The sequence below is a fragment of the Cucurbita moschata genome, unplaced genomic scaffold (assembly GCF_002738365.1).
Source record: "Cucurbita moschata cultivar Rifu unplaced genomic scaffold, Cmos_1.0 Cmo_Scf00001, whole genome shotgun sequence".
NCBI classification, from domain to species: Eukaryota; Viridiplantae; Streptophyta; class Magnoliopsida; order Cucurbitales; family Cucurbitaceae; genus Cucurbita; species Cucurbita moschata.
This window is the reverse complement of record NW_019268517.1, coordinates 1,991,834-2,009,783: the sequence shown is the minus strand read 5'-3', so window position 1 is coordinate 2,009,783 and position 17,950 is coordinate 1,991,834. Positions and strand designations below refer to the sequence as shown.

The 17,950-nt window shown below is 35.1% G+C and overlaps 3 protein-coding genes across 3 annotated transcripts; 2 read left to right on the top strand and 1 right to left on the bottom strand.

The window, feature by feature from the left end:
• Positions 1-533: 533 nt before the first annotated feature.
• LOC111442807 (E3 ubiquitin-protein ligase ATL4-like) lies at positions 534-2,399 on the bottom strand. The gene is made up of 2 exons (XM_023080341.1): positions 1,000-2,399; positions 534-794 (listed from the first exon to the last, which is right to left on the bottom strand). Exon 1 carries the CDS (start codon positions 2,096-2,098, stop codon positions 1,067-1,069), a length of 1,032 nt encoding a protein of 343 aa, XP_022936109.1. The 5' UTR covers positions 2,099-2,399; the 3' UTR covers positions 534-794; positions 1,000-1,066.
• Positions 2,400-8,333: 5,934 nt separating this feature from the next.
• Positions 8,334-11,611, top strand: LOC111442814 (ATP synthase subunit delta', mitochondrial-like). The gene is made up of 2 exons (XM_023080355.1): positions 8,334-8,721; positions 10,974-11,611. The coding sequence occupies exons 1-2, from the start codon at positions 8,464-8,466 to the stop codon at positions 11,316-11,318; spliced, it is 603 nt and encodes a 200-aa protein (XP_022936123.1). The 5' UTR covers positions 8,334-8,463; the 3' UTR covers positions 11,319-11,611.
• Positions 11,612-15,008: 3,397 nt separating this feature from the next.
• On the top strand, positions 15,009-15,984 carry LOC111453538. The gene is made up of 2 exons (XM_023094671.1): positions 15,009-15,274; positions 15,545-15,984. Exons 1-2 carry the CDS (start codon positions 15,150-15,152, stop codon positions 15,723-15,725), a joined length of 306 nt encoding a protein of 101 aa, XP_022950439.1. The 5' UTR covers positions 15,009-15,149; the 3' UTR covers positions 15,726-15,984.
• The last annotated feature ends 1,966 nt before the right edge of the window (positions 15,985-17,950 follow it).

The window sequence follows — 17,950 nt, the reverse complement described above, 5'->3', positions numbered from 1 at the left end:
TCTTTTTTTTTTTTTTTTTTTTTTACTTTTATTGAATTATTCTTATTGGCAAAATTAAATTTATTTGTAATTAACTACTCAAACTCAAGATTTAGATAAGAGTTCGACTTCTAATTTCATATTTTTAACATGTTTTATCTTCACATATTTTCTAGAAAAATTCATTGAATGTCAATTAACATTGGAATTACGATTATTAAGTCATTGATATGGTCTTTCTTTACTTTGGCATCACAAGAATTTTCATTAATAAGCATTCTTTTAGAGATCCGAAGAACATAAGATTCTTGAGAATATTCTCATTTGTTAAGAAACGAGAACAAATCCCGTTGTATTCACACATAAGACCCATAGTTCATCATATCACATCTGGACCATATCCTCAAAAAAAAAAAAAAAATGGAGAAAGAAAGAAAGAGATTTTGTTTACCTCATAGAAGTAGCAAGAATCTAAGAAAGCTCAAGGGAACCCATAATCTTGGCCTCTTTATTTTCAGCAACTCACTTTTCCTATTTTCCCTTCTTTTCTTTTCTTTTTTGGCTAACAATTTCACAAACAAGCAAAGCAATGATTCCTAAACAATTCCACACAAATATCATATTCATATTGCACATCTCACAATTCACTCATTACATATCAACACAAAGATTTACTCTCAAATTCACATAATATTTCAAAAAAAAAAAAAAAGGGTATGGAAAGCTCATTGATCTGTAAACTAGTTTCATAAATCACTTCACTGTTCCTTTTAGCTTCACTGCCACGATGGGGAACTTTTTTTTTACTTTAATCTCTCTGCCAAACGAGGTATTAAGAAAATAATAATTAAACAAAATCTCAGCAATCTTTTTTTAGCTTTTGATTTAATGCCAACCAAGAATATATATATATATTCACAGGAATTACCAGCGTGAATCTCGGCCGTTGACATAATCAAAAGGATCAAAAAGAAGAGGAATCTTCACCGTCCGTGTTTAAGAAGGAAAAAAATTACGTACCGGCCGGCGGTTACCATTTCCAAAATGGCCTATCCTTTGCGTGAAGGGTTGTTGGATGTAATTACGTTTATACCCCTGAGAACCACCGGAACATTTCGCTTATTTCCTCGCCGACGCGACTGTTCTCCTGTTCCCAATCTCCGCCAACCACGATCTCACTTCGACGGCTGCTTCCGGTGAAGAATCTACCGGAGCCTCGGAAGGAGAGCGCTCGAGATGAAACGGAATTCGAGAGCCTGTCTACGTAGTCCTTTAACCAACTCCTTCCGGAACCGACTTCAGCCGCGAGACTTCGCTCTGGATGAGGCGGAGCTTCTATGTCCTCCTTATCGGAGACGCTCCTCCTGTGAGCATTGGTGAAATTTACCTCTGAATCTTCTTCGACGAAGTACTCGAACGATCCTATTGAGTAGGATCTCCTTCCGTCGGTGGAATCGGATGCGCCTTGCCGGCGGCTGATACTGCCAATCTCGAGTCTGAAACTGTCTCCGGCGCGACCTTCAGCGGTGTAGGAAGCCATAGAAGCCTTAATCACGTCGGATTCGGAGGCGAAAATGGCGGAGCGGCATAGAGGACAACTCTGGTTCGATTGAAGCCATGTATCGACGCATTGAGCGTGAAAAGCATGGCAGCAGAGCGGAAGTAAACGAAGCTGATCCTCCGCCTCGAATTTTGACAAACAAACGGCGCAATCGGCTGCGGCAGTGGAAGAACGACGCGTGATGGAGGAAAAAGAAAAAAGAGGAAGCGTATCGATCGGCGAAAACGAATTGGTACACCGAGTCGTACTCTGCTCTGCTGGATTAATCCGACGGCTCGAAACCGACGAAGACGAGGACGATACAGGCACGGCGGATAGACGGAGAAGACACCGCCGGTTAAGGTATCGCAGAACGAGGCAGAGAATCACAGAAGCAAAAGCAGTAAAAGCAAGGATCGAAAGAATGATTAAAATGCTAGGACTGAGATTCTTCAGCGAAGAAGAATGAGTCGCTGCCGTCGCTGCTATCGCCGAAGGAAGAGGAGGAGAGGAAGAAAAGTACTCAATGACGGAGCCTCCGAAAGCGTCCGGCAACGGCGGCGGCGGCGGAGAAGCCATAACAGTAACTCTTCTGGTTTTAGAGAGAGAGAGAGGGAGAGAGAGAAATGGAGGAGAGGGAAAAACAAGGTAAATGCAGCGGTCAGTTCTTTTTGGGCAGGTCTCTCGGTTTCATTAAGCTGAGGCCCGAGGGAACGAAGAGAGAGAATTTCAGTTGGATAGCAGCACGTGAGCTGCACGTGATAATTAAGTTGAGAAAAACAAGCGCCACGTCATTTTCTCTTTTCTTTTTTTTTTCAAAAAAAAAAAAAAACATTATAACACTGACTCCGAAGCTGAGAAGAGTGTGTGTCGGAGGGAAATAATTTCCTTATCTTAAAAAAATAATTCAGAAAATTCAGAAAATTACCCTTTAATCCACTTTTAATTTAATTGGAGTGATTATTTCTAAATTATTTCATAAAGTAATTTAGTTCAATTTTAAAAAATATAATAAATATTTTATTATAATAATGTTATAATAATATAGTTTAGTTGCACCAAACTCCATATAAAGTTTGGAATATTTTCTTCATAATACCATTTTATTAATTTACGAGCGATTTTCTATTTCTATTTTATATATTCAAATCTAATACGCGACAATATATTATGAGTCCAACAATATTTGTATCGGGAAATTTAAACTTTTAATAGCTTATTCATGCTCGTATTGATAAAAAATATAAAAAATTGACCTATAACTCGAGAATCCGAACCTGATTTTTTTTTCTCGAAAGTACATATTTTATGTTAGAATTTAATATTTAAAAATGTATAAATGCTCATAAAAATAAAAAGTAATTTTACCAATAAAAAAATTAAAAAAATATTTTTTAAAATTAATTCTTCGTAAGTTATATTATTAAATTTACTCTAATTTTAATTAATTACACGTAGGTTTCTAAAATTCAATAAATATATGATCCAATAAAACGCCCCGTTTTATTTTTTTTTTTTTTTTTTGGCGTATTTGGAGGAAAAGCATTTATTATAGTTAATTTAATTTCACATCTGCCATTGTACATTATATTTAATTAAATAAATGTGGGTGAGAAGAGTAAATGCAGCCCTACGCTTCCAACCGTGAGCTGCACTAATAGGATATAATAGAAAATTTGCTGCTCTTTGTGGGACCCACGTCCTTCATTTTCCGATGTAATCATCACACGGCCGATCTTTTGACACCTCAGTTGTTATTAAATTGTTATCGTACGCACGCACGCACCCAATAACCTTTTCTTTTTTTTCTTTTTACAAATTAAAATATTATTTTTTAAGTTTTATTAAATTTGGTAAAATAATAATATTAATTTTTATATAATAAAATAGACAACTAATTCCTTGATGGAAATTTGAGCGGGAAAGGATTATTTGATATAGCGGTGAATTTGTTCTAGACGTGAGAAACCTTTATAAGGGTGTGAAAATCTATCTCTAGCAGATGTATTTTAAAATTGTGAAGTTGATAACAATACGTAACGAGCTAAAACGGGCAATATTTATTAGAAATGGGATTGGACTGTTACATCCCGAGTCTTGTATGTTTCATCTGTTACACTATATTCTTCTCGAGTTGTATTAAGGGTAATTTTGGTATTTTTAAAATTCATCGAGCGATTTGAACACTATTATCCAATATTAGTTAAAAAGAATTAAACAAATATAAAAATATAATATGATTAATTACAAAATAATAATAATAATAATAATTAATAATAAAGGGTATATTCAAGATTCTTAATTTAGTAAATAAATAAATAAATAATCAATAAAATGTTTGTTTTTTGTTCCCCATTTCCACGCACTTGGGACTTTGTGCATTTCATTGCTTCATTGACACTCCTCGCATGTCTCCCTTTTATTACCTTAAACTATTCTCTCTCACTTTTTTATACTATTTATTTATACTTAAAATGACGGTTTAAAATTTACATCAAATTTAATATTCTCGTATATTTACGACGTTGTTAGCATACTGTGAGAACCCATATCGGTTGAAGAGGGAAACATATGCGACGTTGTTAGCATACTGTGAGAACCCATATCGATTGAAGAGGGGAACAAAACATTCCTTATACGTAAAATGACGGTTTAAAATTGATATCAAAATCAACATCCTCGTATGTTTACGTTGTTGCTAGCAATGACAACGACTATGGCCTGTACTGTGAGATCCCGCATCGGTTGGAGAGAGGAACAAAACATTTCTCATAAGAGTGTGAAAACCTCTCCGTAGAATACATGTTTTAGAGCCGTGAGGCTAATGACGATACGTAACGGGGCAAAGCAGTTAATATCTATCGACGTTATGCTATGGTAACTCAAAGGAATTGATAAGGCTTGCATGGAATACATGTGGTTTAACTCGATACAATGCACAAAACATTATGGATAACAAAACTCGTCTTTAACAGGAGGATATTGACTTTCGTACAAGTACTGCATGGTCGTTGTCATCTTGTGTCGTGAGATGCTCGGTCATATCCCTATAACGAGCAAAAAAATCCTCGTTTTGAGTTGTTGATACATGATCAATTTTTGGAGCTGAAGTACGTCGAGGAGCCGAGTGACATGCCAACATGACTAATTGAGTGTCGTTGCATGTAGCAAAGAGCTTTATCATTTCGGACGAAGCACTTTTGAATATGCACTTTAATGTTATCAGTACATTTACCGGACATAAAATTGAAAGTTAAAAAAATAAAATTGTAATTTGACGTTTATTCCAATACTTTACGGATTAATTTTAAATTTTAAATTTTAAATTTTAAATTCTTATTATTAACAAAGAATAAAATATTTTGATGTAACATAATTCATTTTGTTAATTAATTTAAAAAAATTTACAATAGTAAAAATAGTTTAAAAATAAATAAAAATATATTATGTAATTAAAATTAAAAAAAAATAGCAATCAAGAAATTAAGGTTTAAATGTCGTTGACTAAAAAAAAGGTAAAATGGTAAAAACAAAAAATTGGACAAAATTATATATTTTATTAGGGGTAAAAATGTATATGTTTATAACAAATTTACCTACCTTATAAGTCAACTTTTAAAATTAATTGATAAATAAAGAAAATTGAAAAGTCAAACATTTTCCTTAAATTTGACTTATTTGGAATGACGACAAAACAAGAGAGATTAATTTTTACTTTAAAATATTTTCTTACCAAATCACTTGAATATATTTAGGTTTAAAAGTCAAACCCGCATTATCCATTAGCTCACCAAAATCAAGGTTTATTATGTTGGAGACCAACTTTCAATATTTACCGTAAATTTTTAATTTTACTCCCTTGTAATTACTTTACTTGGTGTAATTTTAAAATTTGCACCGAATTAAATTTGATCCATGGATGATTTATTCATTAAACTACTGTTTAATTAACGTTTTTAGACATACCAGTATGTCTGACACGTGAAACTGAATTTGGTCTCGAACAAAATCTGGCTCGAGTCTGCTCTCGATCAAGTGATGTGGCAGGCGGAACGCCACATGTCCAAATTTAATAAGAACATAGGACATTATACCAACCAATTGATTGTTGCAAAAAAATAATAGCATTGAGATAGGTGGTTAGGGTTAGGGTTAGGGTTAAAGTCCACGTGATAATGGTCAATATAGGGCCACATGGACCTCGTATTGAAGAACGCCTGTGAAGAGACTCACCCAGTTTTGGAGATACCGATTCGAGAATTTAAAGAGGAATAAGCTTACCAAATCAAGCTGATGATAGAAGTCAGGTATGTATCTCTAACAAAATATCGAGACTCACCGTGCTATCATATCATACCATATCAGCATAGCTCAACTCGATGTCACATTGATTTAAACAATAACTTATAGGTCGGTATCGGTATCGGGATCGGGATCGGGATAAAATTATAACTTTTAAAATATTTGGAAACTAGTTGAAAATTACTAAAAGAAACCTCCTAATGGGCCCAATTGTTTAGAATTTTTTAAGCCCAAAAGCCCATTAAATCAAATTAATTATGGGCCAATCACCTTAAAAGCCCATCAATTGTTATTCATATATACATTTTTTTTCTTTTTTAATTAAATTAAATAAAAATAAAATAAATGAAGTCTAATAAAATTATAATTATTACAATAACACGAGCGAAAATATAATAGAGAAGTACTTCATCGACTAAGTTACACTAATTGTCTCGGGGCATCCATTGGTACTAGAATGTCGTGAATCCACTGAAACTTTATCTAACTATGCAAACCGAGTGAGCTCATTCGTTTTGGTCTTCTCTAGAAGATCTATCATTCGACTTTCTCTACATTTTAGGAGACGAGCACGCAAGATAGAGCAATGGATCTTCGACGGAATTTTATATTACTTTATTACTAAACCCTTTGGGTGATAGATTGATAAGTACGTAGATGAGCTATGTACGTGCTGTTATATATAAAGGGAGGAGGATCAGGAGAACCTTAGCATGGTGCCGATGGATGCTTCTGATTAGAAGAGGAAGAGGAGTCAGCCATGTGAAAGTGTCACAGTGTCCACATACCTAGCTTTTGCCTTGATTGAGCTTCTTGATTCCTGTCGATCTTTTAAGTTGGCCATAAAAAACAGTACCTTCAGCACGGATACTCCTAAATATCTTGTTGATATCTTCTAGAGCAGCGGGACGGGTCAAGGCACTTCTTGGTTCTCGTTCGCTTGGCCTACCTGCCAAGCCTAGTTCTCGCTAATAGGCACTGGTAGCTTTCTTCCAGAACAAGGGTGCAGACACTACTAACCAAGTCAAGCCTAGTTCTCTTTAATACGCGCTGGTAGCTTGCTTACAGGACAAGGGGGCAAACACTACTAACCAAGCCAAGCCTAGTTCTCCCTGATAGACGCGCGGGTAGTTTTGATTTGGTTATTTGAATTAGATTTAGTCTCAGTCATATCTGAGATTTGATTCTGTAATGCTATATAATGAGAGAGTTCTCCCTCCATTCGGAACATCCACTCCTAACAAGTGGTATCGGGATTTGAGACAGTTTTTGGGTGTCACATTGTATTTGTTGAGTGACATATTGGTAAGAGTTTTTGTACTGTGATAGTGAGTTATTTACTTGTAACACTTGGTTTTTTAATGATTGGTTGCTACTCGTGGATGTAGGGGAACTTCTTCTCTCTGAACCACGTAAATATCTTGGTGTCTCTTTGTGTAATTCCGTTCATTAGTGTTGTGAGTATATTTGTTCCGCGTCTGGCGCCCAACAATAAATAAATAAATATATATATATATATATATATATACATGTATAGTAACCATAAATTCGTTATTTACAAACATAGACCAAATTGCTCTATAACTTCGTGGGGTCCACATTGCAAATAAATTGTCGGGATCAATGTTGCACATTTTGTTGTTGGTCCCACATGCAAATAAAGTTGACTGAATGCATTACCTAAACTTCCAAGAAACTTCCTTTAAAACACCATAATTCTTATATATATACTCGGTCCGTTCGACGTTTAAGTCATTAAATTCACTAAGCATATTAGTCCCATCGAGATGGAGAAGAAGCTCATCCCGTGCTGCAATTTCAACACCAAAAGAGTCCCTCCCGTACGAGGCTCGGTGAAACAAAGAATTTTCTCTATTTTGTATCGATACCTAGTTTCCGTTATCGGAGCATCTGTAAAACAGTAAGCTGATCTAATCTAATCGTACCGTGCTATAGTTGGGGTCTGAGTTTATACTCTTTTGATCGTTTCGTTTGCTTCAATATCTTTGTTCCTTCTTCGGTCTCATAACTATGTGAAATTGGGAGACCGTTTCTTTTTTGAATTTGTATTTTACTATTTTCTTTTAAAAATTATCGCCGATAAAAACTGTAATATTGTTTATAAGCTCTCATGGTTTTGCTTTGTACTTCCTCAAAAAAGCTCATACCAATGGAGATAATATTTATTGATTATAAACCCACGATCATTTTCTAAATTAGCCGATGTGGGACTTTCAAGTTAAACACGGGAGCGAATAATTATTTATTTTATTAAATTTATCTTAATTCAATATTTTTATTCAAATTTTGAAAATTTTTATTTATAATTATTCACAAATACATTAATTTTACCTTAATAATTAAGAAATTAACCATATATATATATTTTAATTTCATAAGTAATTTATTTTGTTACCCAAATGCCCATGAAGGGAAATAAATTATGGGCCCAAAAGGACACTCAAAAGCCCAATACAACAGTGAGAGGAAAAGGCTATCTATGAGGCTCAGATCCAAAATCCTTGAGCCGATTCCTCCATTTTCTCAGCTTCCAAACAGCACCAGCGGAACCCTTTCACTTCTCCTTCTTCTTCTCTCTCCGACCTTGCGAGAGCCGAGCGACCCCCCCTCCAGTCTCCGCCATGTTCCGACGAGCTTCCACCCTTTTGACCCGGCCTCTTCTCTCTGCAAGGGCTAGATCCTTCTCCGCCGATCTGCCGGCGGCTTCTTCAACTGACGATGCCTTTGTCGCTGCCTGGAAGAAGGCGATCCCCACTATTGATCCTCCTAGAACTCCTCTCTTTTTCATGGCTCCTCGTCCTGCTACGCCGTCTTCCATCCCTACTAAGCTCACTGTCAACTTTGTTCTTCCTTATGCCTCCGAGCTCTCGGCCAAAGAGGTTAGTCTTTCGAATTTTGTTTTGCCTGGTGATTTTTTTTATTTTGTGTACCAGGCGTTGAATCTTGTGTATGATTTTCAATTTTTTGATGCATTTGATTTGATTTGATTTTTTTGTGGATTTTTTTTTATATGTTTTTATTGACTCTTGGATTAACCTTCTGTCGGCTAATTTTGATGGAAAATCGTGACTTGTTCATTGTTTCGAACCTTCGTAATTAATACAATCGGATGTTTAGAGAAAAATAATGGACGTAAATTAGCATTTCGTGTCCATGGTTACGAATGCTGGACTCGAAATTGATTTTAAACGAGTGCGGGAAGCTGTTACTTTATTTTTTCCTCTGGATATGAAAGATGAATTCCTTCAATTCATCAGTACGTTTCATAGATTTGATTTTTCTTGTTTTTTTTTTTTTTATCTTTGGCATTCATTTCCTTATACTATCTTTTCACGCTGGAGGAAATTCGACGTTTTCTTTTCATATTCATGGACATGTTGATGATCAGATCAAATTATATAATCTCTGTAAATGTCATGTTCTTTGCTTATGGTCAAGGAGTCTCTAAGTGCTGTTGATATGCAGTATCAAGAACTGCTAAATCAGCGCGTAGGCTTGTCGTATCCAATGCTGTTATATCAGCAAAATCCTGATAAATTAAGGCGGCATTTTCATTCATCTGTTCATATTATCATCAATTCTTTAAAAGGTTTATATTCATGGACATGTTGATGATCAGATCAAATTGTATAATCTCTGTAAATGTCATGTTCTTTGCTCATGGTCAAGGAGTCTCTAAGTGCTGTTGATATGCAGTATCAAGAACTGCTAAATCTGCGTATCTGTAGCGTAGGCTTGTCGTATCCAATGCTGTTATATCAGCAAAATCCTGATAAATTAAGGCGGCATTTTCATTCATCTGTTCATATTATCATCAGTTCTTAAAGGGTTTATATTTGTTTCTTAGCTCATCCAGAATCCTATGCCGCAACTGTCCACTTATACCGGTGGCTGTTGTTTTCTATATCCCAGCCCCAGGTCCTTGTGCTTAGTTTAAAGAGGGAAGATCCTCTAATGGGTACTTACTTATTCGATTCTCTTCGGTATTGAAAATTCAAAAGGGGCTACTGGTGAAGAGAACCCTGTTCATTAACGCCTTCTATTCTTCCTTTTTTGGTTTAGAACACATATTAGCAAAAGAACATGTACAAAGAGATGAGGATAAAAGGGAGATCAGATATTACATGCCTCTACTAGTTTGAATAACTAACTATAAAAGAATACAGAGGGAAAGTCTCCTAGGGAGAATTGGCCCACCATTTTTCCCCTTTTCTTCTTCTTTTTGGATCGTAACTTAGCGTGAGCAAATCTTCTAGAGAGCGTGCCCAAAATAATATTCCAAAGCTTTTTTTAGACTTGCTTCATAGAAGGACACCTTTCCGTGTTTAGAGAGTCAACTCTGTCCTCTCCAATTCCATTTCCATTGGCGAGAGAAACTTTGGGCCGAGCCACGAAAAAAATATATGAAAGACAATAATCAGATTTGTGGATTTTAGTAGGATTTATTCTCATGATGTAGAAATAAGAAAACCAGGAACAGGGTCAACGATCACTCACGTCATGGGCTGGCAAGAACTCAAGACAATTCTCACGAAACTCTTTCCTCTACGCTTCTTGGGGATTTCTTCTCTTCAATAAAAAGGAACTCTTTGGAGAGAATTCCCCTTACTCGACTTCCAAGACTACAAACAAAATCATACCGATTTATCCATTTTCCAATTTTTCCTTAAAGATTCTTTGGGTATATACACATTGCTCAACCTCGAGCTGCTAGAAGTTACTTGAGCTGCTACAGTTAAATAGATAAGTTACTCAGAGCACAGTTAAATAGATAAGAGGCAAAAAAGAAACCTCGAGCTGCTAGTGAATGCTACAGTTAAATAGATAAGAGGCAAAAAAGAAAAGTATGTTGTCTGTAAACTCGAGCTGCTAGAAGTTACTCAGAGTTTATGCTTCCAAGTTTATTATGAACCTAGTGCACCGATTCGATTTATTCTTCATTTTTCTTCTCTTACTGATGAGAGGCTATTTCAAATTCACTTCAATTGTTCTGTTTTGGGCTCATGAACACTCTTTATCACAGACGTTGCTATGATTAAGGATACAAATTGCAATGGAACCCAAAGTTTTGAGTCAGATTATTCATTGCTCTTCTTTAAAAGTCTTTGTTCTTCCCCCCCATTCCGAACAGGTTGACATGGTAATAATTCCAGCCACAACTGGGCAAATGGGTGTTCTTCCCGGCCATGTAGCTACAATCGCAGAGTTGAAACCAGGAGTTCTATCAGTGCACGAAGGGAGCGACACCAAAAAGTACTTCGTGAGCAGTGGTTTTGCATTCATCCATGGCAACTCGTACGCTGACATAATCGCCGTGGAAGCTGTGCCTGTAGACCAAATCGACCCCGACCAAGTACAGAAGGGTCTTGCCGAATTCACCCAGAAGTTGAACTCTGCCTCAACAGACTTGGAGAAAGCCGAAGCCCAAATTGGAGTCGACGTGCACAGTGCCCTGAACGCTGCCCTTACAGGATAGTTTCCTCGACTCGCAAATCGGCCACCTTTCTGTTTATCTATTTCCAATTGTTCGTTGCTTCATAACACTGCCTCATTGTGACAGTTCGAGTTAGCCTTCCTCGGTCGAAATACCTACTGGGAAACACATCATCTTGGGCTTACCCTTTCTGTGTTGAATTTCAAGTCATTCACAAATAAATATATTAGGGATGGATTTTTGCTTGGCCTTATTGGTCATAATCTGGTGGCGTAGACCTCATAAACATGGAAGAATTCTCATTTGAATCTGTATGGATATGATTTAATTCATCTTGCATTTGTTAACAATTTCACAAAAATATGGGCCAAATGGGCTTCTTCCTCTTGGGCTTTCCCCGGGCCCACTCACTATGAACTCGGAACTGGGCTTCACGTCCATTGTGCCACTCGGGCCCATCAATTCACAGACAAAATTGTTTTCAGTCACGTGTTTATAAATGAAACCCGACCAGATCTTCAAGTGATGCTGTCTTGTTGAGTTATTACATATTTACTCCCACCAATTGGGACCTGAATTTTCTAGTTGCTTTAGAAGTACACTAGAAGTTACCAGAAATTAACTGCCCAACCAAACCATTTATTATTTATTTATTTACCGTTGCGTTGTAAAAGACCAACAAAATCAACGCAATTTCCAAGATGCATTTAATTTTGCAAACATTTACATCTGTACCTTTGGAACTTCAAAAATTATTTTTGGATATACATTTATTTCATATTTTGTCCCTTTATTTTTTAGTGACCTTTGAGTTTAGTTATTCGTTTAGAGGCGTTAGGACATCGGACATAATGAGTAATACAATAAACCATAAATTTTATACCCACGTGCATCATACTGAAGTAATTGCTCGTGTATGTGTCATATATATTATATATTTAACAGTTCAAGCTCACCACTAATAAATATTATTTACTTTGTCTTATTACGTATCATCATCAACCTCGTAGTGTTAAAACGCGTCTATTGGAGAGAGTTATCCACACAATGATTTGTTTCCATTCAATTCAATTGAAAAGTTTAAAATTTGAAACAAAATTAGTTGTAAAGACATTTAAATATAAATGTTATTTACCTATCAAGCCCCACCTGTCCTTTGCATTTAATTTATTAAAAAACTTTATTGAGAATTGAAACGTAATTGCCCTTATCACCAAGCTTACACGTGGATATATATTTTTCATTATAATTTTTTTTAAATTACATCATTGACTTAATATTTTATTTTATTAATTTTTATTTTTATTTCCAAATTCACGTGAAATAGAATCCTTTTGATCTCATCCCCAAGCTCTTCCACTCATTTTTTAAACAAAAAGAAAAAAGAAAAAAAAAAGAATATTAATAAATAATTATTTGTTTTTATTATATTAATTATTTATTGGTCTAGAGCAGTTTAACCGTGGCAAGATCTGAACCGTTCATCCTTATCTTCAACAAAACCAGAAATTTGCATGTCCAGCCGTTTCGTATCATTGCCACGTAGCACGTGCAGTTTCTTCCGCTCGAGTCTCTGATGGGGTCCCACGTGTAACGGGCAGCTTAAGATGGAAGGTGGGTGCTGACAGTTGCTGCCCAAAGGGATGCGGGTAGAGAGTGTGGGCCCCGCAGGACAAGGACCTTGGGAGCAGAGCCAGCTAGACCATGAGTCAGGCGGGGTCCACTGCATCGTTGTCTTTTTTTGTCGTCTCTCTCGCTCGCTTTTTGGGTCCCACCACCCAGTCAGCTCCAAAGCCTCTTTTCGGTTCAGGTCACCTTTTTTCTTTTATTTATTTATTAATTAAATTTTTTTTTTCGTTTGCTTTTTTTACCATTTTGCCCTTCCAATAACAAATTATGTCGTTTTCGACCCTAGCTGTGGGTCCCACCACCCTTCATTATTCATTTGAAAAGGAAACGAAACGGCTGGAAGAAGACCCACTTTTCCAATTGTACCCCTACTTTTTGAGTTAATTACGTCATGCCATTTTCTCACAGTTTCAAACTATTTCATAAGCAATGGTTCTTTCGTAGTTTATGGGTTATATAAGGGTAAAGTTGGACTAAAATGAGGAAAGTTTAATTATTTGCTACTAGAACCTCCAACTTTACGTTTATTACCTATTTTCCCCAGCATTTTCTTATTATTATCGTGATCTCAAAAACATTGACAAGATTTTACCTCAATATTATATTCACGTTCTTCATATTAAAATATCAAATTGATTTTAAAGTCGTAACAATATATATATATATATATATATAATGCCTCAAAACCGAGCTTCGAACTCGGTACCTAATGACCTCGGCAAACCAGGTTGTAATGTTTTGAAAAACTGCTCGGCATAGTAAAAACCATCATTTTAGCATGTTTTGTTATCACTCATGTGCTTTCCATTTAAAATTTCAGGAGGTCACGGAATATAGAATTGCTTGAAACTATGCACGTTTAACTTTAAAGTTACCCATATATTTAGGGTCATACGAGGTTATTCTCATTCGAATATAGTCTCAGTTTATTCGTGTACCACTTATTTACTCGGGTGTCACAAAAAATATCAAAATCATTAACCGAGTCAATTAGTTGAGACTTTTTACTATAATAAAGGTATCGTTGAATATCAACATCCTATTTTAGAGCTAAACTTATTAATCGATCGATTTCTCGTACACGTTTCAATATAAAAAAATTAATATAATTAAATATTTTATTTATTTACACAAGTAGTCCTTTTCAAATAATGTAAATACCCCATGATTAAGGAATATTATATTAAAATTTATTACATAAAGCCTCCCTTCTAGATGATTTTATGCTCACTCCCCCACTTGACGATAAATACAATAAATTTGAGAGCGAAATATAGTAATATGAAAAAGATAGAGGACCAAATTCTAAAACTAAACAAATAATATCAATTTATTTTATTATTATTATTAATTATAAATATTATAATTATTGGCCCATTGGGTTGGGGAAAAGGATGCATGCATTTCCAGCCAATAGATTTTCACCACGGAACAGAGAAAACCACCCATCTCAAAACCAGGATTTTCTTATGGGCAATTATCCTCTGCTTTGCGCTCTATTGAAAACAACGTAATTTCAACCAATCAAATAATTTCATATTTGTTCTTTTTTATAAAATAAAATTGAAATGTCAAATCATAAATTTAATATTATTATTTTTAAATAATGTTGGATAAGGATTAGTACTAAAAATTTTATAAAAATAAAATGTTAGTTTATAAAATATTTATTTATTTATTTTTAAATATTTAATTAAGATTTACTGTTCGATTTGAATATATATTAAAAAAATTAGGTATAAAATAGTTTAAATTTATTTTTTAAAGTTCCTCGTTAAAAAATAATTTTAAATTAAATATGTTTATATATAATTATATAATAATGTAAATCTAGGCATTATAATTATTGCAAAGGTAAAAGAAATTAATGCAAGATAACAACTCCATAAAATAACCAATAATGAAAAAACATATTAAATTATTTTAATAAATAATTGAAAATGATGGAAATTAAATAAATAAAAAAAACATGACGAAATTAATTTTCCACCTACAAACTAAATTATAATTAAAAATGAAAAAAGTATGCTTATTGTAGTCCGCGAAGCACTTGATTCCCTCACTTTCCAGGCAATCAATTATAAATTAACCCAAATGCCCCAGCGTGTTCCTTCCCCTTCGGCTTCCCATTTCCTCTCTGTCTTCTTTCTCAGAGCTTTAGCCCTAAAACTCTAAGCTCCCGGATTTCTGCTCTCATTTCCGGCGAATTTTCATCAGCTTTCCGTTTCTTTTCCTTCGTTCACTATGAGAACTGCGCCGCTATTCTACGCCGGCTGCGCTGATTACCTTATACCCGAGCCTCATTTCCTTGATTCATGTTCTCTTTGCCGGAAACCGCTCGGACGCAACTCCGATATCTTCATGTACAGGTCTGTTCAATTTCCATGACCTCAAAGAGTTTGTGGTTATCTTGAGTTTCATTTGAGAGTTTTCTGTTTAGCTGTTGATAATTTGAGGCTTGATAAGCGTCGAATTATGCTAGATCGAATTTGTGTGGTGCTTTTTAGGTTTAGGTTTGTTTGAGTGATGAAAAGTGATTTTGGAGTTGAATTATGTTTAGATCGGACTGATTTGTGGTCGTTTTGTTCTGATTTTGATGTTTTGATCTGAGAATTGAAAGTTTTGTTACTGTATTGCAGAGGAAACACTCCGTTTTGTAGCAAAGAGTGCCGGCAAGAACAGATTGATGTCGATGAGGCAAAGGAGAAAAACTGGAGACGTTCTTCTTCTTCTACTACTTCTTCTTCTAGCACTCAAAGCCACAGAAAACAAGAATCTAGCAAGAAAACTGTTCGATCCGGCACCGTTGCGGTGGCCTGAGATCTTCTATCCGAATCAGAACAAATTTTCTTCTACAGAGAAACAACTTTCCCAATTTGGAAAACGAAAATTGTGAGGCTGAGTGAAGGCTGAGAATGAATTCTCATTACCAGCTTCAGGACCCGATTTCCAGAGAACCAAAAGAAAAAAAAAATCCATAAATAACTTTTTGATCTCTGAATGTGTATTAAAAAAAAAACATGGGAAAGCAGTCCTGAGATTGGGTGGTTCTTTGCAGTTTCTCCTAAGAAAAAAAAAACACTCAATTTTGGTAGAATTTTTTTCTTCCCTTCAATTTTGATTATCGAGAATAATTTTTTTTTCTAGAGAATTGATGTTTAAATCGATCTTAAACTAAAAAAACTAAAACAAAAATGGGAATTCGAGATTACTTTTGTGAAATCAGTATTAAAAATCGAAACTAATGAACAATAATTTAGGAATTCTAGGTTTCATTACATTTTTTTATTATTTTATTTAATTTTGAAAAAAAATAAAAATTCGAAGTTTCGAATAAAACTGACATTTATTATTTAAAATCGAATCGATAAATTAAAGAAAAAAAAGAAAAAAGCTTTCGTTTAATATTCTTTTGCAATTTTATTTCTTTATACAAAAAGATAAGCTTTTGCATATTTCCATGTATTTTTCAGCCATTGAAAGCAACAAAGTTAATAATGCATCTTTCTAAACAGCTTGGCAAAGGGGAAAAATAAACACTTATTTATTTTTTGTCGTTGAAAAAAAATTGTTATATATTGTCGTACTCAAATGCGAATATACAAGACGAGTGAGATTGGATGATATAGGTTGCACACTTCAGCGTCGTAAATTTTCAAAACTAATTGATTCGACAAGTTAGTTGTTTCACTCTTTAGCGGATTTTGACTTCCACGACCACTGTCTTGTCTTGATCGACCACCACCCTTTGTGGAATATAGGTTAGTGCACACAGATAAGCACCGTACCCTGGCTACCGATTCATCTCGCACCAGTTTTACTTACGGGAAATTATATTATTATAAGGAGATAAAAATTAATTAGTTAATTTATTTAAACAATTATATCATAAATATTAAAATTAATAATGCTAAGAGAAATTAATTTGTACCACAAAAATAACGGTCTACCATGCGTTAATAATAATTAAAATTATTAGATAAATATCACTTATTTTTTAATGTTTTAAATTTTAATATTTTATTTTTCAAAATTTTATTTTATGTTTGATACGTGTACGACATAATTTAGCTATTTAGTGTTGTTAATTAATTCATAATTTGGGATTCGGCCCAAGTCTCAGGCCCATTAAGTACATGAGCTTCTCAAAACAGCCCAATGGTCGGCCCAAATTTCAACTGCTCAGGCCCATTTCGAAATATCGTCTTCCAGTTCTTGCTGACCGTACATGATTCCCTCTCCCAGTTCTTTCCCGCCTCTGTAACTCGCCCTCCGCCGCGTAATCTCCGATCAACCTACGGGTTGAATGTAAGTGAAAAGCTCTTTGAAGCTGCGCTGCCTTACAATGTTTGTCAATGTGCGTCGCCTACAGAACTCTTTTGTGGTACATTACTACATTGGTCTTCTTCTTTGAGTTCACCCCAAACCACATTTTCCCCAAGTTTTTAAACGAGTATTGTTCGTCGTCTTCTTCGGATTTGGATAATCTTGCTTTTGATTACGTAGTTCAATTTTTGCCTTCCAACGATGGTACTTTGAGATTCATCTCTGTTAGTTCAGTGACTATTGATGACTGGCGTAGGGTCACTATTAGGTTATCCAAAGCGATTAAGCTGTATAGGATTTGAAGATACTTTTGAGAAATTTATACCCTGTTTTTTTCGGTCAAGATTATGAAATTGTTTGAATGTTGAGGAACCGCGTTTGCGTTCTTTAAGCTGGCATTTAAGGATGACTGTGAAGGAACTGTTAGGTCTTGTTGTGTGGTGTTGTAGGGAAGTGGTTCGAAAGGGACCTCTCCCTCATAATTATATGTTTAACATAATGATTCTTGGGTTTTGTAGAAAGGTTGGAGCATGTGACGAGCAAATTTAGCTTTGAACCAGATGTTTATTGGCATAATACTGTGATAAATGCAAACTGCTTAAAAGGGCAGTCATCACAGGCACTTCACTGGGTGAATTTGATGATCACAAATGGCTGTAAATCTAGTATTGCTACTATCAGTTCCGTCATTGATGCCTTCTGCAGGGGGGGGGGGGGGG

Coding starts and splice junctions, on each gene's coding strand:
- LOC111442807 (XM_023080341.1), bottom strand. CDS start 2,098: ATGGCTTCTCCGCCGCCGCCGCCGTTGCCGGACGCTTTCGGAGGCTCC.
- LOC111453538 (XM_023094671.1), top strand. CDS start 15,150: ATGAGAACTGCGCCGCTATTCTACGCCGGCTGCGCTGATTACCTTATA. Junction 15,275..15,544: donor TCCGATATCTTCATGTACAG/GTCTGTTCAATT, acceptor ACTGTATTGCAG/AGGAAACACTCCGTTTTGTA.
- LOC111442814 (XM_023080355.1), top strand. CDS start 8,464: ATGTTCCGACGAGCTTCCACCCTTTTGACCCGGCCTCTTCTCTCTGCA. Junction 8,722..10,973: donor CCGAGCTCTCGGCCAAAGAG/GTTAGTCTTTCG, acceptor CATTCCGAACAG/GTTGACATGGTAATAATTCC.